Raw genomic sequence first — 22,334 nt, forward strand, 5'->3', positions numbered from 1 at the left:
CCGGTGTCGGAACACTTGAAGTGTTGTAAATTTCTTTGGCCTTTCTGTCCGCGCCACTGCCCGGGGCCTGGTGGTGTGTGTGTGTGTGTGTGTGAGTCCCTCCACCATCAACACCCCACCCCACCCCCCCACACACACGCACACACACACACACTCCACCCCACCCCCAGCACGTCTCCGCATCTCTCCTCCTGCCGTGTCCTTCTCCACCGCAGGCTCCGGATGACAACACCAGAGATGCACCCTGACCCCCCCGCAGAGAGGCGAGCACCGCGTCGATCTGCGTGGAACTAGCTGTTCGCTTCACGTGTCACTGCACCCAGCAATCTCAAGGCAAATCAGCATCTCCTGTCTCTTCATAAGCATATTTTTCACTCCAAATGTGCTGAGGAGCAGCACAATCAGTGCAAAAGGTGCATCAAGGTGACACGTCCAGCGCACAGACTATATGGTACTGATTACAGAAGCTACTTTGCCTCGTATTGGAACAGCTGTTAAAGCTTTAATGATATCCATATCAAAGTTGTTTGCCGGTCACTGTATTTTCACATAGGTCACCTTTCCCCATCTATAGTGGTTGTGGCTAGTAGACATGATTATGATACGACTATACACCACCTCAGTCACTAATATTAAAACCGGCTTACTATTTATGACCGCCGCTAGCGAAGCGGTCATATAATGATTGTCAAAGTTTTTTTTTTTTTCTTTCTTTTTCGTCATCTACTTCCTGAATTTTTGGTCAACGATACCCGGGACACCGAAACACCAGTGCACATGAAATTTGGTGGGTATGTAGCCCCACTAGACTTTTACGGAAAATTTTCGTTTCGTCCCCGGGGGCCACTCCCCCCCCCCCCCCCCCCCCCCCCCCGTGCTGGGCCCCCCGAATCGCAAAAAAAGCAGTTTTTCCTAAATAACTACCTGAACTGGCACTGAGGATGAAGAATCTTTTATGGTATGTTGGTCTCAAGGGCCCACATCAACCTGGCCCATAATCACTCATTTGTGATTTGCACCCATGAAAATGCAATATCATTCTGCTTTAATCACCCCTATCTTCAGTTAAGATGTTCAGAACTGCACCAAATTTTATGTGTATGATTGACCTGGCATTCTCTGGGGGTATGCCAAGTTTCGTAGAATTTCATCCATGGGGGGGTCTAAAAAAAATTAGGTTATGTGTACATTTAGTGACTGTACACTCATTGGCCTGTAGATGGCGGTGCACACATATACTGCACACACACACAGGTACGCACATACTATCGGTATTAGAACGGCCGATACATAATTACAAATTCAGTAGGATTAAAAGAAAGCCAAATATTCATCATCATCATGGCTGCATTTCCAGTATTGGCGATAAGTAGTCGTTTGTCCACTAGATGGCGCATCGTTGCAGTGAGACGTAATTTTGTTGGAAGTTAAAAGTGGGTTGGAAAAACAATGGACGCAATGGACAATGGAAGGATAGGATGATGTTCACATGAAATGTAATTCCCATTTCTTCTTGAAGCCGAAATAAATCTGAGAATGTTTATCGGACATGCTTGGTTTTTACTGCAGGTACGTTAATCTTATAATATCAATAAGGACCTAGGTACAATAATGTTACCGTTAGCGTTGGTTGAGTGATGGAGGCCAATTTGATTGCATTTGTAGAAAACTATAAATGCGGTTATACCAAGCAAATTGATAGCAGCACTGTAATTGTATCTTTCGACTGTCATTTGTTGCAAGTGCTTCAAAAATCATTCTGTGCAATGGAAGATTTACCAACGTTACACCGGTCTGATACAGTTTTGCCTATACATGCGTGAGACGCGGAGACGCCTGTTTATTTGTTTGAAGTGCGTGCAGGGTGTGAGAGGGGAATCGATGTGATTTGATTCCAGCTTGCTAGTTGTAGTCTGTGAGATTAAAAAACACGTGTGTGTGAAGTAGGCTATCCAAACAATGACACCTTCATTTCATTATGGCTGCTTTAGCAACACACCTAATCTACTGTGTAGTGGGTCCCATTTAGAAGTGGCTACTTCATTCGCGCTTTCCTTGACTCATGGAGCTGCGTGAATTTTATTACAACTTTTCGCACGATATGGCAGTTTAAGTCCGCTTGATACTGTAAGGCATAAGCCATTGGATTCCAAAGGAGATTTTATTTGTGTCGCCAGCATAGCCTATTGACAATTTATGTTGTAAATAGGCCTACCTTATAGGCCTACCTGTAGCTTAGGGAAGCTAACAGCTTTCTATTAGGATCTAGTTTGTTAGTTACAGTTTTGTCATAACTCCCTGATGCATTTTTGCATTTAGAATAACCAAAGCGTGGATATCTCAATCGGAAAATAAACAATATCGGGCGCCTATGGACTAGGCTGGGTGAACCCAGCCTGATCTGCCCGCTATTTATTTTTTGATTTCTTAAAAGATTGAGCTTGGTCTGGTGAAAGCCAGACAAGCCATGGACCTCAGTTACACAATGCAAGGGAACATGAATCAGCCTATATTTGCACGAACAACAACGGACAACAGCTCTTCAACTTTGGCCCGTTAAAATGTGTATGAACAGTCTAGCGACGCATTTCATCAAGGCCCATTTGGTTATTTGCACCACTGGTTAGATGTAAAACAGCATTTCGTTTCAGACTACTGTTACTTAATTTGTGCATTGACAATAAAGTATCACATGAACTAAAGATGACTAAAATCTTATGCAGAAGAAGAAACATTCACAAAAAATCCATCTATCCAAAAATGACCTTTGTTTTTGATAGCTGTTGAAAACGGCATGGAACTGACAGAGATGTTTTTGTTTATTAATAAATAAATAAATAAATAAATAAATAAATAAAAATATAACATTATGCTGATACCTTTTGCTTTTCCCAAATACAATGTAGCCTACAGGTGTAAGTGACCTTTCATCAATCCAGTTGCAATGGATGAACTGTGATGAACTGCCCTACTTGTGATTGTTTAGAGATTTTAAAGGTTTTATAACAATGCTACAACTTCTTTGGCTATTCTACAATCTATTCACCTTTTCAGCGCCAGTAGGCTACTTTCTGTGCAGCCGCACACACACACACACACACACAGGCATGCCAAACAAGCATACACAAAAGTTTCAAGAGTGGGGGATGGAGTAAAAGATGGAGACAAATTGATTAGTGGGATTTATTTTTGCGGAAAGGATGTACAGGACTGAGCGGCGGTCATATTTTGTACCGCTATGCGGTGCATCTAGTATTTTATTACATCTCAAATGCATCATCTCATGCATGAATCTCCACAAAGCCATTTCTTATGACGATGAACATTTGAGTTTGTGATTCTATCTATTGGAGATACATCTGCTGGGGGGTAACTGTTTTCCATGTACAGTTTTACTTGTAGTGTGCAGTGGGTGTATTTATGTAGCCTATGTATGGTGTGTCTCATTGTGATTGGAATGAGACGAGATGTTGGGGTGGGGGGGTAATCTTTATTTGAAGGATATTTCAAAATCATAACAATATTCAAGTAATACAAGATACTGTACAGGAAGAGGGATCTTTTGTGTGTCTGGACCATGACCATACAATGTCTGAGTGTAACAACTGTCTAAATAAAAAACAAGGCCTAATCAAAAACAAAGACTTCCGATGCTACAGCCTAACCCATCTATAAAAAAACACAACATTCATTTATTCGATACTTGTAAAGGGAAACAGTGGCTGCTCGGCCTCTATTTTATATAAAAACAAACCCTATCATCAATTTGAAACATAGAAATCAGATACATGTCAATGGAAGCAACCTTTGTCTGTTAGTGTTTTTGAAAAGAAAAATATTTATCCACTCTTTCACTATAATTAGATCAATCAATTAAATCCTTGTATTAACTTGTGGGGGAACCTGTCTAAAAAAAAGACAGAACAGCTATATTGAGTAAAAATGACTGTTTTTACATCAAAACTCAACTTACAGCATTCATCTTGTAAAAACTATGTTTCTGTAATGCCCTTCAGTCTTTTCAGATTAGTTAGTAGGTCACGCTATCATGTAGTAACTCAGAATCATTGTACAAACTAACAGCTATGTACATTAAGAAAATCCTCATAAATTCACTATCACAATGGCTTCAAGTCCTAACATGAGGTCAGACCTTCGCTTCCTCCATGATGAGGTCAGTGTTGGTCCAGTATAGTCCAGTAAACTAAACGCTAACACTGAAAACAAACTCAAAAAAAGGTTTATTAATGAATTGATCCCTGGGACATAGTCAAAAATCAAAACCTTTCGTTTAAAATAACACTCAAAACCCTTTTCATTAGTGCGAGATCATTTCAGATTCCACCACACAACATACCAGCGGATGGAGTTACGACACCAGCGTTAGGTAATTCTGAACGAAATTCGGAATGCTTTTACAATCTAGCCAGAGTATATGGTAGTCTTGCTACGTGCGTATAGTATGTAATTGGAGATACTACATATTAACATCAAAGATCAACCAAAATGTTCCACAGATGGACCGAACCTTTGTTAATGAAAATGCAGACTCATTCTCACGAGTCTTGAAACGCATTAGGAATTTCTTTCACGCATTAACAATTAATGCAGGACTTCGTACACACTGGAGTGTAAATGAATTGTTCAAAGAAACCTTCACATGGCCATGGACCGAATGGACTGATCTGAGAAGTACACTCTTATACAGGTTGACTACAAAAGGAGGAAAATGACTAAAGTACAGTCAAGTAACAGCCAGTGTGTGTATCAAAACGTTTAACATTTCTCCGCTTGTTCTCAAGCAGTGTTTTAAGAGTACAGGCTTTGGAATCGTGTTTTACTAATAGAATAATCCTGAGGTTTACAAAGGAGGAAGTCACTAGCTTGTCTTCCCACGCTAGCAAATCTACTCACTCACGCTATGGCTACCATTCGTTTGTTTGTTTGTTTTTTTAAGCTGGGAGTCAACAGTAAGCACTCCAATATTCAAAAAAGTCTACAGATCCACAGTCTTCAAGTCAGAGTCTCTGGAATTCACATCACATGAATTTCCATACACAGGACTCTCCAATCCACCACTATTTTAGCTGTGAATTGAGTTTAGCTGTGAATTGAGTTCTTCATTGTTCTCAAGTATTACATATCCTAGGTAATGGGGGGGGGGGGGGGGGGGGGGGGATGGGGAATGGTGTGTTTGTTGTGAAAACACCATCAAATCAAATCAGTGAAAGTCAAACAGGAAGAGCATTCACTCAATCCTCTTGTCAGCAGTCCATTCGGCTAGAAGAACCAGTGTGAATCACATCAGTGTCTTTAAGTGTTTGGGAGACATCTTCAAATGTGTAGGTTTTGACTGACATCCAGGAAACACCAGCATAAGAGTTTAGATCTGAAAGGGGAAGGGCAGGGAAGAAGTCTCTCCCATTGGGTGTGTGAAGGCCGCCTCAGCCCAGACCTTCAGAGAGGCCCTCCGAATCGGCAGCCTCTGCCTCCAGGTGGTCCTGGGCAGTGGCGGGTCCGTGGGCGGCGGCGTCCTCCTCGGGCTGAGCCTCCTGTCGAAGCCGGCCTTCGGAGTAGCTGGTGTTGTCGAAAGTCACGCGGTGCACCGTCTGAACGTGTGTCTTCAAGTTCCCCTTCTGCGAGGCGCTGTAGGGGCAGTAGCGGCAGCGGAACGGCCTCTCACCTGCCGCACGCACACACACACACACACACGCACACACACACACACACACACACACACACACGATAGACACAAAGACACACACGCATATGCACATTCACATTCATGCAAATAGACAAGGGCAAGAAGAGGTCAGCACCGAGAGAAGTAGAAAGGGAAGGGTGTGTGTGTCTCTGTGTGTGTGTGTGTGTGTGGGTGGGTGGTTGGATGTGTGTGGGTGTGTGGTGGGTTGGTTGGTGGAGGTCTGGTTGTCAAAGTCTGAACCTTTCTTTTCTCTTTTTTTCTGTTCATTTTTATGAAGGGGAGAAAACACAGACAGGTTGGGGAGAGCCAGAAGGGGCGGCGGCCATGATTGAAGGGATGATGACAAGCCATATGGAGACAGTTGCCTGTTTACCCAGAGGGGGTGTCAGCCTTTTGTTTTTCATTGTGTTCATTGTGTGTGTGTGTGTGTGTGTGTGTGTGTTTTGTTCTGTCAGTTGCTTGTACAAAACGGAGAGGAGTAGCAGGAGACAGGAGTATCACTGTCTCCATTTCCCCCCCGAGTCGCCGAGACGTCACCTGCCAAAAGGATGCCCACCACGGCTGGGCCCATCAGCTCAGCGCGGAGGTGAGCCTGACAATCACACACACACATGCACACACACACACACACACCCTTATGCATACACAACCACACACACACACACACACACACAGAAACACTAACATATGCACGTAGTTACAAGCTTATGTACCCATACATGCACACAAACACACACACACACACACACACACACACGCACACACACACACACACACACGCACACACACACACACACACACACACACACACACACAATACACTCCTCACATGTCCCTGTTTCCTAGCACTCAATGAAATAACTGTGAGTCCCACATTCTGCTTAATTAGACAGTACAGTCGTCTTCTTTGGCGATAGGCAAAAAAAAAAAACACTCAGCACACCTGAACAAAACAAATGAGGCTGCCATTCAATTGCACCGCATTATTATTTTTTGAAAAATGAATGAATTACCGAGCCAGGAGATAATTGTCATTTCCAAACCGCCGGAATAAGGGAAGGATTATCATAAATCACTGTGGCGGGGGAAAAAAAGCAAGACGGACGCAATTAATCACGGGCCAGCCGTGTAGCCCGCCGCAGCTGGGCTGTGGCGAGGGCCCCGCTGCACCAGCGTCCCCTCCAAGGGGCCAGCAACGTTTGTCCTCCCTGGGGGTGCAAGCGCAAAGCAGGCTCTCACTCCTCACTCGGTAAAAATAAAAAAATAAAAAGATAGAAGGGAAAAAAAACAACCCACCAAATCACATTAAAGGCTGATTGTCAGAGAGTGACGGCGTAGCTGGTGCATATTTTAATTCGACCTTCCCAACGCATCTGATTATAAGTGGCCTACGTGTAATATGCAAAGAGGCCATTAAGAATAGCCTTCTAAGTAGGGCTCGGGTGGTTTGCGGAGATACAATCCAAATGTCCCTCTGGGTGTGTGTGTGGACGATGGCTCACTTTCAAGTTCACTTTATCCAAGAGAGAATTTGTGACAATAGTATTACGTAATGAAACTGTCGGCGTGTGTGTATGTGTGTGTGTGTGTGTGTGTGTGTGTGGCAGGTAGGGGGTTGGGGGGTCAGTTGGTGAGGCATGGCAGAGAGAGATGCATGATGGGAAATGAGGGTTTTTTCGGTACAAACACAAAAGAGATGAAAAAAGATGTTCACAGCACACATATCACACAAAAAAAAAAATGTTCAATAAAAAAACAAGTGGCAAACGGTGACACGTACTTGGACGAGGGGTTTCTGTCTGCTCCTCCGTTGGACTCTAACAGCACTGTGGGAGGACAAAGGCGCCCTGTTACAAAAGAGCATCACAGACACCACTGCTCCTTACCAACCAGTTTCCCTACTGAACACTGACCTGAAGTGACTTAACGTACATCTTCCATATGTAAGTCAAACGTTCAGCTGCTTCCATGATTAGCCGCTCGCAAAGCAACAAGGACAGGCTAAAGGAAGGCTGTGTCAAAGCACTCGGCCATCAGAGGCCACCGACACCTCCGACTCTCGCCGGCATTAGCTGCACCATGCTAACAGATTAGCGTCGGCAGTTAGCGCCGACGTGGCAGCCAGTGAGCTGAACCCACCAATTTAACATGACACGCGGAGTTAGCGCGTATGCTAATGGGGGGCTCGGGGCACCTGCCCAGTTTCATTTGGACATTCAGGCTGAAGAAAGGCAATCACCGACGACGTTGATTATAACTCTGAGCAGCGCGAGAAAAAATGGGGGTGGTGGTGGTGGGGGCTCCCTCTGAATAATGTACTTGCTTGGCCTCTTGTCACTTGGGATCATGCCAGCTTCCACGCGCAACCTTCACACACGTTGGCGTTGAAAGAACTTACTTATCGCACTTGTCTGTTTGTCTAAGAGCGGGGCCGCTTGATGGTCCCTCGCTGGCTCGTTTAGGCAATTACTTACGGCACATGCTGTAATTAGCATCTATTAGTTCCATTCCTGGATGACTGTCATTGTCTATTGACTTGTGATGATAAACCATTAAGAGTGGGGGAGGGAAATGTAAGCATTTTGTTTGTTCAGTGTCAGAAAACTGTACCAATGGTGTCTTCCAGGCATGATGAGCGTGATGAGCCATTGTGCCAGATTGGCAGCCAGCAGGGTCATTTGTATGCAGAATTACATCACTGACATCTGATAAATAAATTATATGAGTCTGAACAGGTCATAATAACAAAAAGCAAACACAAATAGTGGATGGCTTGACAATGGTTTAACTCTTTACAAATCAAAGTCATGCACAGGTGTTTGCTTTAGTGAGGTTATTTATAGGATGTGTATGAAGGCTATCACAAATGGAGCACATCTTTGTTAGTATTTTGTTTGGATGTCAATGCCAGCCTATGACTGAGTAGGCGATTGTGCTATTGTACTGTATGTACAAGAGTGTGTCTGAGTGTGAATGGCTATGCGTGTGTCTGTAGTCTGTGTGAGCATGGCTCTCTGAGCATGTGTGTGTGTGTGTGTGTGTGTGTGTGTGTGTGTGTGCGCGCGCGCTTACCTGTGTGGGATCTCATGTGGGTGCGATAGTGGCTGGGTTGGCTGAAGCTCTTCCCACACACAGGGCAAACATACTTCATCTGCTGCAACAGGGACCTTGCCACTCCTACAGTTAGCAAAGACACACAGTACAGTAAATTCACATGCAAGCACTCAAAGCATGTCTGTGTTCGGGAGCCACAACAAAATGAGAGAAAATCAACAGAATTGGAGTTCAGAATTAGACTTAAAAAAGTTAGCATTAATAATTGCATCAGTATCCATTCTTTGTTATTACATGTTACAACTTGAAGGCATGATATGAACTGTTGACACACAATCATGGCATTTAGGACACGACCACAGAAACTGTATAAATGATCAGATGAGCAAAGCCATCCGGATATATCTTTTCCTCTTCTTTACTTCTTTTGTCTGTCCTTTTTCTCTGCCTTCCTGTGTGTGTGACTCTTCTTACATACAGTATGTTTTCATACAGTATGTTTTCATACAGTATGTCATTCTATGCCCTCTTTTCCACAGTGCACTAAAATATGAATGTGTTTAGATTTGTAACATCAATTGAAAACGGATCAGACAGATCTAAAAAGGCACCAGATTTAAAAGATGTGTTTAAATCTGACTGAATTACTAAAATCACCTCTGTTGATGGAAAAGGACAATCAAGTGTCATCACTTGAAGATGAACAATGAACAAAAGTTCATTATGAATATTAGTGTTACAGATATGTCTCAGAAAAGAATACATGCATATCAAGCACTATGCGAAAGCACAACATTCATTTTTTTGTGAAACACTTGGACTGAAACTCCATTGCAAAGGCAAATATATATAATAAATACAGTAGTATGCCCTCAACCTTCCTGCTTTCTTCATTTACATGACATTTAAGATGATATTCATGTAAACAATGCAGGGATGCAACAATCTCAAACAGCCTGTTTGCAAACAGCTACCTGCATTCAAATGTCAGGCGACTCCCCTATTTCTCCCCTTCCTCTGTCTACAACCGCCCCCCTCTCCCCCTCCATCCACTCGCTCTCCTACCCCCACTCTCTGAGCAGACACCAGTCCTCGCTCTGCCAACGACATGTGGAGGGGAGCAGGAAACAGAGGACAGCAGCCAAAATGTGACCATGGCCGAATGTTATCCTTGTGTGTAATGTGCTGGATGGGTGTAGAGGAGTTAGGCATGGGGTGGGTGTGTGTGTGTGTGTGGGGGGGGGGGGGGGCTGCAGGAGGTGCGGGGTGGGGTTGACTGACCTGCTCATCGTTGTTGACCCCCCCCAGCAACCAGGCTGGTCAGGGAAAGTCTGACATGACAGTGACTTTGAGTGTCGGAGGCACCAGACATGACACCTGACCCCTACTGGTCCGCCTTGGTAAACACGCCCCCCCCTCCCGCCCCCCCATCCCTCCCACCCCCTCTCTTCATTGGCATGCGACGGCTATGTGCCGCATATGCTAGCACGGAAACGGCAGATGGCACCGAAAAATAACAGGCTACCGGGCGGCGGCGCAGGAAAAAGGTCACTTGATTGCATGTGACTAACGGGGGAGCGTGACGCTTCAGGGGAATGACAGTGTGGACCTGAGCACAAGTCAGGTCTCGTAATGTGCCGAGGCCCCAGCGAGACAGGAGCGACAGGGGAGAAAGATAATGCTGCTTTCTTCTGAAGAGGAAAAAAAATCAAGGGAAATTGCTTTTTTTTTCAAAATACAAAAAAGTACCCCTCCCCCGCACGCACCCCCTTATGCCTATAGCTGCCCTTGAACCTGACCCCTTTTACCCTGTCTTAAAAGAGAGCAAGGGAGAGAGAGAGGGAGAGAACGAGTTTGCATTTTTGACAAAAGGCTGTACATACACTGACCTGCACTTCATTCTGTTCACCTAATTGCTCCCTGTCTTATATGCTTCCAATGATTACATACATAAATGAAGTAGTACATGTGAACAAAAAGGATCAACAATATTTTAAGATGCATACTACACACACTTGACAAACTGAAGAGAGAGCAGTGTTGGAATACAGGTGTTCTGCCCCAATGGAACTGTAGGAAGTAAACCAAAGCAAGGCCCCATCTAACACTCGTGGACTTGTCCAAGCGAGCCTAGCAGCGCAATGCCACCTTCACTCACCCGCTTGATCCAGCATGGCGGTGGTGCCAAGGCCCCAGTGGTGGTAAAGGGCAGCCAGCTCAGTTGGGCTGCAGTTCTTCAGGAAGCTCAGGACGTCCAGCTGAGAGGCGTCTCCTGGGTAACCACCGAGGGTGTCTGGTGCCCTCCCGGACGAGTTCTGGAAGGATGAGTCCGCTGCCGAGGTCGGTGCCGTGGCCGGAGAGTCGTCCCTGCACTGCGTGGAGGGGGCCACCGCCGCTGGCGCCTTGCCCTGATCCTCATGCCCGTGCTGGCTGGCCAGGACAAAGTGCAGGCCCTCTTGGGGCAGAAGGCTGCTGGCAGCAGCCCTGCTTGATGTCTTTGGGCTGGGCGCGTGGGCCGAGGGCTTCTTGGGGGTCCCTGAGGGGTTGGAGGCTGCAGAAGCATCAGCGGGTCGCTTTCGGCTACCGGTGCTGCCGCTCGTTTTGGGTTTGGAAGAAGGAGTGGACGCTGATGTGGAGGTGGAGGATGATGAGGAGGCTTTGTGGGGGTGTCCCCTGCTCCGGGAGGGGCTGGATTCACTAGTGCTGGTGCGGTCAGTCTTGGACCCGCTGGCCGCAGCAGGGCTCTGGGGCTGCGGGGGCTGGGTGCGCGGCTTGCGGGTCTCGGTCAGCGCCGGGCAGTCCTTGCCCTCCAGGAAAGGTGGTGGTCCGGTGCGCCGGCGGAACTCCAGGGTCGAGCGCGGGCCCTTGAAGCCGTTCCGCAGAGCCCACTTGGGGGCCAGCGTGCTGCTGCTGTTCACCTTGTGCGCCACACGCTGATGGATCCACAGCACCTCCGGGTAGAGTGTGCTGTGGGTGCAGAATGGGCATCGATGTCGGACCAGGCCGTCCGGCTGCTTGACGGGGTCCAGGACCGAGGAGCCCTCAGTGCTCTCCCCAGCCAGGATGAGGCTGGCAGCGCCAGGCTCGCTACTGTCGCTTTGCGATGCTGACCCCTGCTGGTGGGACGAGGAAGAGCCTGCGCTGTGCTTGAAGGCTGAGTGCCGATCACTCGATGGCTTTTTGTCTGCTGAAAGAAAAAGAAAAACAAGTGTTAATACTAGTTTCTTTTCACAAACTATATTGGGCAGATGATACATTTTATATTCCCTGCCTAATGTGTAAGGTATCCCTTTAGACTGGTCATTCTTCTGGTATTACTAAATAAAACCAATAAACTCAAAACTAAGACTTTATTACAGTAATAGAATGCATTTTAAGGTTGATTACACATTCCAAATATATCAACAATATCTGATAAAATTCAATATCACACACATTTTAGAATTAGTGCCACACACTATTAAAAATACTGATAGTGGTGAGAACATCCTTTGGTCACTAGATGGCAGATATGTAACATTTTTCCAGAGCTTCCGCAACATTTGTGAATTTACTTACTGTCTTGCAGTCTTAATTTCAAAGCTAATACACACAGACCAAAACAAATACAAAAAAAAGAATTCAACTTTCGTGAAACAACAAATAAATAATACAAAAGTTGATCATTCATTCAGTCATGATTATTATGGCTCTCTTGGTCTGTTTTCTGATATCACTCAGCATCAGATGACACAGTGTGTGCAGTGTACTCATCTCATCACTACTTCTCTGCCTTCCCTGTCATTAAGAGACTGCAGTCACAGAACTGGCTTTGGTTGTGTAATATCTAGTCAGCTTTGACACCAACAGTAGCACTAAACATATGCAATGACAAAAGATTATGGCCACCCTGTGGTGAGAGAAATCCATCCCTTTAGTCAAGATACCTATATCTGCTAAGCCTCACAGTTAGCAGACACATTTTGTGGACTGTTCTAGTTCTAGTTATTTTGTGTCTTGGTCTCTGGTCTCGGTATAGCTGCACTGAAATCCGTTTACAATGACAGAAGCTTATGGCGAGCATGTGGTGAGAGAAATTCATCCCTTTAGTCAAGACACCTGCATGTGCTAAGCCTCACAGTTAGCAGGCACAAGAGTTAGGCTACCAAGAAAAGGCTAGCATACACAAACAACCAGCACCAATCAATCTATGATCCATGATCTGTAATAGGACATATAAATGTGTACAATGATTTTAAACATTTCCAGATTTAAGATTTAACATGTTGCTCTGCTTATGCAACCATTGTATTGTTTTCCTTAGTACTGGCAACCATATGACCATAAGGCCACATGTGACAGCCAAGAGATCCCAAGTTGATAACACTGTGAACTCTAAACTTCCATGATCTAATGACTTTACATTACATTACATTACATTTGGCTGACGCATTTTTAGCCAAAGCTACTAACAACATGGTAAACAGTTTAAGTTTTAAAGCAACTCTACTTCAGTGTTTAGAGTCTGTTTGCTATTTTGGTTTTGTTCAAATATATATTTTCCATGCACGTGGAATTACAACAGAAACAAGATCTCATCAAAGAAGACAACTTTGTTATTTACGTAACTGATTTCCTTCTTTGGCCACTTGCCAGCTCTGGCCAGTTTGGATCACATGATCACAACAGTAAACCAGCGCAGCGAGTGAGGACGGTGTGCTGTGGAGCTCTCTGGTAAGCCCCGGCACAGCCATATGTAAGGGTGGAGGATGAAGAATGACGGCTGGTGGAGTTTTGTCAAGGGAGGCAAAGGAATTTGAGAGAAGCCAGAGGAGAATGGAGAGAGAGCTTGGGGGATGGGGGACCAGCGGTGAACAAAGGGCCATGACACCAGAGGAACCTACGAGAGGAAAACATTTGGGGGTGGGGGAGTGGATAGCGATGGCCAGGATGGGATGGGATGGAATACAAAAATGACATGGTGGAGAAATTGAAAGCTGATACACACAGTTGTGGCTTCCAGTAGTAAAGGGTCTGTATAGGTTTAGAAGGGGAAGTGATAAGGAGTTGGAGACGTGAGGTATGAAAACGTGACGCCAGGCTAGGAGAGTATTGTTTTCAGTGGCCGAAAACTGTGATGAAGGCTTTGGGTTGTTCTTTCTGATCTTGGACCAGGAGCCATACTACCCTGAATGAAATGCTGAAGAGCGTAGCTGAATAAACTCTTAAAACCAACCAGTGACTTGAAACACCTGCAGGGGTAATAAGAAACCAAAGAGGGCTATCAGTGTGCTGTGCTTTATTCACGTCCATTTGTGTTTCCCAGAACCAGACAGATGTACCTACGGAGAGAGCCAGCTAATTAGGACAGATTTGGTAAGGCCAGTGGGGTGGGGGGGCAGGGGGGCAGGGGGAGGAGAATCAGTGAGTGGAGCAGCAACAACATTAGGAGCATTTGGACACAGCTCAAGAGATCACAATGGTCATCTGCAGTCTGAACTAGCCTACTTCAGTAGACAAGTACAAAGTAAAAAGACACATGGAGACAGGTATATTCAAAGAGACAGAGGTGGAGGGAACAGCAACTGGCTACGTAAATAATAAATCAATTGGTGAATAAATGTATTCTACTGATGTTGAAGTAGAAAACATGTCATATGGCAAATACCACATACAGAGTCAGGACTACAGTGCATGAAAATACAGTTTACATAATATACATCTCCACAAGGTGTCTCCCTCATCCATGATTTCAACCTAAATGCAAAGTTGAATCCCTATTTTTGGAGGAGGGCTGCATATGTCAATATGTTTTGCGTATGTACCACAATGACCGTCTGAAAACAAATGCAGCCAATGCCTACAAAGCTGATTGGTTGTATTACTTGCATTGTTCCATCTTCAGGGTCACAACTGAAAATTAAAGTAATGTCTAGGGGATGAGTTTGGCCTTCGTTAAGACCAGTGTAGGATTGTACACAGTTTTTGGAGTGTGTATGAATGGGTCCATTCAACTCACAGCTAGTATTTCCAGGAGCATAATGTCTTATTATGGCTAACCCATCACTCTTAATGTCTACTACTTTTGTCCCTAGCCTCTCCTTCATCTGCTAACAACTAATGTGGACGACCATCAACTTGTCAAATTAAAGAACCCTATCTAGATCCTGATATAAGGATTAAAAAATGCAAAAACAGATGCCAAGTGTCCCTCATACTATCTGTAAATATTTACTGAATGGGCTTTAATAAAATATGTAACTCAATGCTTCATTTACATCAATATCTAGGCTTAACACAACAGATAAAACATATCTATTATCCATAACTAATCCCAAACCGAAGTGTCTTTTCTCTACAATAATCCACCACCTCAAACCCACTGACCCGAAAACCGCAAAATCTGATTGGCCACCATCTTCTATAAAGCCAAATCAGGCAAACACAGCACTTAGTCCTTACAATCAACTCCCTTCATTATGCGGTTATCTGTGTCTTATAGAATATCCAACTCTCAATTTTGGCATAATGAAGACATCTGTGTATATGTCTAGGGTACTGCACGGCAATTAACTAGCAAAGAGCATCCCATAATAATAGAGATGAGTAATGGGTAAACATCAATACACAAAACCTTAAGCCTTCAATCCTGTCACATTATGTGATACTCAATAGAAAATATTTCCGGATTGTAGGCGCAACCAAATTATCTGAATAATTATTTCAATGTCTTCAGTCATTCTTTCTGCCAACTCTGTGATAAGAACAGACATACTGTGTGCTGTGCACACAATACAATCCTCACACTAATCCTAACCCCAACCTAAGCCTAAAAAGCCTAAAATAATAGATATGATAATGTTAGAATTACGAAAGGTAAACACCTATGACAAAATCTCTTCTGTCATAATATAATAGCTCAAAAGGTTGAGAATATTTCCCCACTTAAGGCACAACCAAATAAGCATGGAAAATCTGTCTTCAGTCATTTTCTCTGCCAACTCAGTGTTAAGAACACACATAATACAGGCCTCACACTAATCCTAACCCTAACCTAAATCTTTAGAAAATAGAATAACTTATGTATGAAGTTTAAGTGTATCAAGCAATTAATAGCAACAGCTGTTTATCAAAGCAACGATTATTTGGTTGAATTTTGGAATTATGTTATCCACTTCTTGACATACAAAAAGCCTACCTGAGTCTTTGGTTTGTCCAGCCGGCTTCTGATCCCTAAACGCAGCGTTTGTTAAGAAAGAGAGTGCTGCTGCGTCCCTGAATATTGGGGCGGATGACTCCATCCCAGCTCCGAAACCGCTGCCCCCTCCGTGCCGTATCAGCATGTGGATGACCATCTGCTGCTGCGAGCGGAAACCTTTGCCGCACTCCAGGCACTCAGAGGTCTTGTTCTGGGAAGGCCGGCGACTGTTTGTGGTGGTCGGGCGGTATTCCGAGTCGGAATGGCTCTCTGGGCTAACGTCTCCGGAGGAGCCATGTTCGTTTTCCTCCGCCCCAGTGGCGCCGTTATTCGACGTTCGTTTTTTCTTGGCAGCGCTCGGAGTGTTCGAAGTGCTCGGAGCGACAAGCTGTTGCTTCTTCCGCTTCTCCTGCTTTAGGAGGACGTACTCGCCCTTCTCCCGGTCGTAGGCCACGTCGGCATCCGCCAGCCTCTCCTCCCAGCCCAGGCTGTGCTCGGAGGCCTCCACCACCCTGCCCCTGGTGGCCAGCTGCCAGGCTTGGTAGCTGCTTATTGGGTCGAGCTCGGGGATTCGGCTCACTTGGGACTCCTCTGGAGGTTTCTCTGTGGAGCCTGCTTCTCTGAGGTTCAGGAACTCCAGGAAAGCTTTCTTCGACGTGGGAGTCTTGGAGTCGCTAGTGTTGTTCGGCAGAGGCTCGTTTTCTTTCTCTGCGTCACGACGGCCACCACTGACGCGCTCGTGGACCTGCTCGTGCAACCACAAGCTCTGGCGGTCCTGGAAGAAGTTGCCGCATTTGGCGCAAAGTTCGTAGAGACACACGTCGTTCACCAGCGCCGTCTCGTCCTGGGCCACCCCGTTGATGGTCGCCGGGACTTCGGGGTTTCCCGCCTTGGGCTTGGCCCGGATGACGTGCGTCTTCATGTGGCTGCGCAGGAACCATGGCTCGCGGAAACGCCGGCCGCAGATCCGGCAGCCGTGGTCGAGGGGGCCCTGGTGCTTCTTCATGTGCGACTTGAGGAACCAGGCCTGGGTGAAGACCTGGTCGCACTGCCCGCAGGGGTACTCCCCCGCTGGAGGGAGATCCCCGTCCGCTGGGGCCCCCTCGTCTGGGGAGCCCTCCCCACTGGCAAGGGCATCCGAGGGGAGGTGTACCTTCTCCTCGTGGCTGAGCAGCTGCTCCTTGCTGGAGGCCTTGAAGCCGCACAGCTGGCAGGCGAGCGGAGCCTCCTCCTCGTGAGGCACGGCCGAGCCCCGGTCCTGCTCCGTCTGGCTGCGGAGTGTCCTCTGTCGCAGAGGGCAGGGATTCCCCTCACTCCTATCCTTCCTCCCCGGTCCCTTCCTCTGGGACTTGACAGCGTCCTTCTCTCCTCCTCCGCCGTTGACCACTCGGTTGCATGCCGAGGTGCTTTCCGTGGGGCTGGAGCAACCCTCCTGCTCCTCCGGCACCCCTCCTTCCTTCTCCTCCTCCTCGCCTTCCATCACCTCCTCCTCTTTCTTCTTCACCTCCTCCTCCCGCTGCCCTTCCTTCTCTTCCTGTTCTTGGATCTCCATGGAGGTCTGACCCAAGCTGCTCTCAAGCTTGACCGCGTCCGTCGAGCCCTTCACAGGCTTGTCCTTGGCGTGTTTCAGCATGTGCTTGGTGAGGGCGCTGAGGAAAGGGAACGTTCGGCCGCAGAGGTCACAGGCGTGCGTCGAGGGCTTGGCCTGGCTATCGTTGGTCGTCAGGTGTCCTTCCACCTCCATTGTCGGTCTCCCACACGTGTGCCTTAAAGTCTTTCGCTATCTGTTGTGTGCGGTGGTGTGTCCCTGCCACACCTCTGTCATACGGATCTGCGTGAGGTTCTGTCGCCGTGGGAGGACGTCATGACTGGCCGCTGGGTCTCGAAGGTGCTGCTTTTGGGCGTCTGGGAGGCGCTGCTTCTGGTTTGCAGTGTGAGGGCCACTCCCCGAGAGTTGTCATATCACTATGGTGTCTGTGGTGTCTACTTCATTCTGTTACCTGAAGGGGATACAAGACATCAGAAAACAAATGTGAGCATTGGATTCATGTGAGCAGTAATGCATGGGGTTTAGAAGGTACAGGTGATGGATGCTTGATAAGGCTTAAATTCATTAATTCATTTTACACAGTTTTATTCAAAACGATATCTATGTGTGGTAGAAAGCAATCCTGTAATACAGTTAACAATAAAAAAGTACATGATAGTTACTGGAAATAAAAGATGTAACTACAACTACTAGCAAATATTGAAACTTCCATGACCAATCAGCAGTGATGTGAAAAATGTCACAGACCAATCTCCAATTGCTGAATGATACACAGGAAAACACATAATTAAAGTTCAAGTTTAAAGTGCAATAACCTTAATATTTTCGCCCAATTAACTTACAAAGAGTTTGCCATATTTCTACACGCATATAATACACTATACAGTGTTTCACACAGCAATCCTGGATACAGTAACTTTACTCCTACGTGAGATTCACTATGGCATTGCACCATATCATGTCTTACAAAGAGAGTCAGTGTATTGTCTCAATGGCATTCGGAAGCAGGATTCAGACTGAACCCACTCTCTAGGTTATGAAACTGCTTCCGTAACATTCATTTATATAAGCCAGTGCCCTTCAAGTTGCAGGTACCCTCTAGGGTAAGTCTTTTTCAGTGAGAAGTAAGCTCCATGCTGCTGCACTTCATTCAGATAAAGACATGTATGGAACCATACCGTATCTAGAGAGGGGAAGCTTTTGATATCTACTCAAAACAGTCAAAACAACAGGGACTTATCAAGCAATGACTTTTGAGGTGAACTTCAACAGAGACGTCATTGATGCCCGAAGGACGTACTGTATGTATTATTGTAACAGATGGCATTAATTGAACTATATAAAACAACAAAGAATCCCATGTGAAACAAAGCACACCGTACAGTGTATCCACAGAGTCATATCACAGAGTCCTGAACCAAAATAGAGAGCACACACCCCTGGAATCAGGATATCCTGGAATTTTGTCTTGTTTTCCATCACTTCAACACATTCCAAACCTGGGTGATTTTTTAAGTTGCAATCATCTTTAACCTCTAGGTTTTCTGCAAATTACAGTAATGCACTTATTTATAAATATGTGTATTTTGAAGTGTTATTGTGTATTTGTAAACAAGTGTGTGTGTGTGGGTGTGTGGGTGTTCGCTCATGCACAGTTGATATGTGTATTTTGGGCATAATCATTATAGTAGGTGTGTACCGGAGGTGCTTGTGCATAATTATTGTGGCAAATGTACTGCCTGCATGAGTGCTGTGTGTGTGTGTGTGTGTTTGTGTGTGTGCACATTCCTGTATGTGTGTTTGTGTTTGTGACTGTGTGTGTATGTGTGTGTGCGTGTGCTCATCATTGTTTTTGTGCAAGTTTTGTGTATGACAGAATGCATTTGTGTGTGTGTGTGTGTGTGTGTGTGTGTGTGTGTGTGTGTGTGAATCTGTCTTAAGGACAGTGGTGCCAGGCGCAGGCCAACTCCAGTCCCTTGTAGAGAGTGAGCGATGGCCGTCTGCTCCACAGCCTAAATTGAGTGTGTGTGGTGAGGCATGAAGAATGGATGCATTTAGTACCAGAGTGGAAAGAGAGAGAGAGAGAGAGAGAGAGAGAGAGAGAGAGAAAGAGAGAGAGAAAGCAATGGGCCTTAGGGCTGAGTCCTATCACAGCAATCAATATTCCATTATGAACCTCCAACATTTCATGAGATATGCACAAAGAGGACCTCGACAGGCCGCTCCCACAACCTTCACAGAGAAACACAGGGAGAAAGAGAGAGAGAGAGCTGGACTGGACAACCGCACGGTACATCGCCTCTACTACAGAATACAGGGCGGCTTATGTAGGACAAGCTGTTCACAGTGAGGGAAGGGGGGGGGGGGGGGGGGGTGCAGGGAGAGGTAATCATTGATTTGATACTAAAAGAAGGAAATGTAAAAAAAGGAATGTGCTAAACTGGTGATAAAATAGTGAACTGTACTATATTTACTCTATCTGCTTTGTTTATTTTCTTCTTGAGACAACCAACATGGCAGTCAAGTAGCATTTGTGTGTACGTTTTTGAAAGTGTGTTTCATCCCATTTAACTCGAAGAATCCACTGTAATGGCACTTAAAGTGAAGACAAACAGCAACTTCCCACTGTCTCCTGTCCCACTTTCTTCCCTTATTGTTAAGGATGTCTCAAACAGACAGACACACACACACACACACACACACACACACATACACACACACACTACACACTAGACACACGCGTCAGGAGTAAGGGCTTCATCACTGGAGCAGGCTTGTTCTCGGCGAGGGCTTACCTCAGCGCTGCTGACCTAGTTATCCGCAGACAGTTAAGCTCATCTTGGGCGAGCATCATGCAGGATGCACTGCGAGCGATCTGTGGGTGGGCCGGCCCAAAAACTACACGTCCCAGTCACCCCCAGCCTAGGCCAGCGCCCACCCCGATAAGCTCACGCACAACAGTGCTCACGTTGTTGTGAGTGATTAGATGTATCATGACTGCTTGTCCCCATGATAAACACCAGTTGTTTGCACACAGGATTCCCAACAGTCAGTTATATTTATAACAATGACAGGCTAATTTGCACCCATATGTAATGGGACAGTTCATGTTACCAATCACTCATTTTTTCCCCCTTGTTTCACGGCAGTGGTGTTGGGACATGTAGCATTGAGACAAATAAGCGATGGGTACATAATCAATGCTAACATGCTGAACTGGCCAATACACAATTAGGCATTTCCCATAAGGCAGTTTATACAAGCTGGCTCTCATTTGCACAGAATGTGAGAACTTATGTGATACATTCAAAACTATGATGAGATGTAGGATGATTATCTAAAAGTTCCTCTGCCAGTACCCACCCCCAACACACACACACACACACACACACACACACACACACACACACACACACACACACACACACACACACACACACTCCCCACTTCAAAAAATCTGCATTGTGTGCCTTGCACAACAGCTGTCACAATAACTCACGTCCATACCTACTCAAATCACCAGGGGGTCGTGGGAGGTCATTGTTGGAGAGGGGAGTCTGCCTAGGCTGTGTCCCAGCCTGAAGCCTGTCTGGGCTTTTGAGACACTGCGGGGTGGGGGTTGGGATTGGGGCACAGACACCACCCACAAAAGGCCAGTCCACGGCTGGTTGAGGACCTCAAATCATGCCGTAGTCACGTTGCGAAGAAAGACTACTCCCATGCTCCCGAGAGCCATCAACAAAGTGTCTGCCATTAAGTAGTTTTCACACAACACTGGGACATCACCACACATGAAAAAACAATCTCCAGAGGTTTAAAACTAAGAATTAAAGAATAGCTTATACATTGTTGAGAAAGTTTATAAAGTGCACATCCACTTCAAAAGTATTTTTTTTTTTCAAAACTCAAAACGTTTTCTTTCTCTGGTATGCTGTCTGCACCAAGAGAACTGAATATGACAGGAAGTGATGTCACAGAAGCTTCCAAATTTGGGCTGATATGGTACAGCACAGCATTGGCACCTAACAAAACTGCAAGACAGCAACTGAGAGTGTAAGCAATCATCAGTAAAAAACAACAACTACCAGATAATGTGAGGCTGAGGAGAATATAAACCACCATACTGAGGGTGGAGTTAGCTAAGCTGATTTACCAAATCTGACAGAAAACCACCACTGGCAGGAGATGTTCTAGGAGCTTTTCCCTGTTCTCTGATCAGACTTTTAAGTGAGTTGATTAATACTATCCGCCATTACACCTTACCCTTGTGCATAACGACGCAATTTGAAATATCCGAGTGAAACACTGTGCAAACCAATTATGGGGGACATCACACCTTGTAAGTTTGAAGTTGAATCCATATCATGTCTGATTTCCTGTCAATGTCAATGTTACACACAGGTCATCATTCAAGCCTTATGAAATGGGTGGACAGTGCATATGTAATTGTGTCCTCGGGCTGTTTGCGTGTGTGTGTATGTGTGTGTGTGTATGTGAAAGAGAAAGAGAGAGAGAGACTGAAATCTGAGATCTATAAGAAGAAGCAAGCCGCCTGTAAAAAAGCAATGAATACAGATGAACTGGCAAGACACCAAATCTTTAAATGAGGGATTCCAGCAGGGTATTAAAAAACATAATTCAAAGTAGACTACCCGGGACCAAGAGCGAAGGGAAGCAAAACATTGTCCCATGGAGAGAGTGAGGTGATTTGTAGAGGTCAAGACAAGGGAGCAATGTGAGACGAGCAAGGTTGGGTGGATTCCGGAGAGTTCACAGGCATAGATTAACTTTATTTTGTGACAAAAGAAGATTATTGTCTTGGGGCGTTTTTTTTTCCACCCTCCTCAAAA

The 22,334-nt window shown here is 45.6% G+C and overlaps 1 protein-coding gene across 4 annotated transcripts in view; it reads right to left on the reverse strand.

The window, feature by feature from the left end:
* Positions 1 to 3,470: 3,470 nt before the first annotated feature.
* Positions 3,471 to 22,334, reverse strand: part of znf516 (zinc finger protein 516) — a 33,142-nt gene continuing 14,278 nt past the window's right edge. For 2 of the 4 annotated variants that reach the window (XM_042077239.1, XM_042077238.1), the window contains 4 exons: positions 15,936 to 17,935; positions 10,917 to 11,945; positions 8,777 to 8,881; positions 3,471 to 5,683 (listed from right to left, as the gene is read on the reverse strand). In XM_042077239.1, the coding sequence (XP_041933173.1) occupies positions 5,445 to 5,683; positions 8,777 to 8,881; positions 10,917 to 11,945; positions 15,936 to 17,679 (3,117 nt within the window). In that variant the 5' untranslated portion in view covers positions 17,680 to 17,935 and the 3' untranslated portion in view covers positions 3,471 to 5,444. Of the gene's footprint in view, positions 5,684 to 7,484; positions 7,531 to 8,776; positions 8,882 to 10,916; positions 11,946 to 15,935; positions 17,936 to 22,334 lie in introns of all 4 variants that reach the window. The other 2 variants (XM_042077241.1, XM_042077240.1) reach the window with 2 other exon arrangements.

This window comes from Alosa sapidissima, chromosome 21, assembly GCF_018492685.1.
Source record: "Alosa sapidissima isolate fAloSap1 chromosome 21, fAloSap1.pri, whole genome shotgun sequence".
In the NCBI taxonomy this organism is placed as follows: Eukaryota; Metazoa; Chordata; class Actinopteri; order Clupeiformes; family Clupeidae; genus Alosa; species Alosa sapidissima.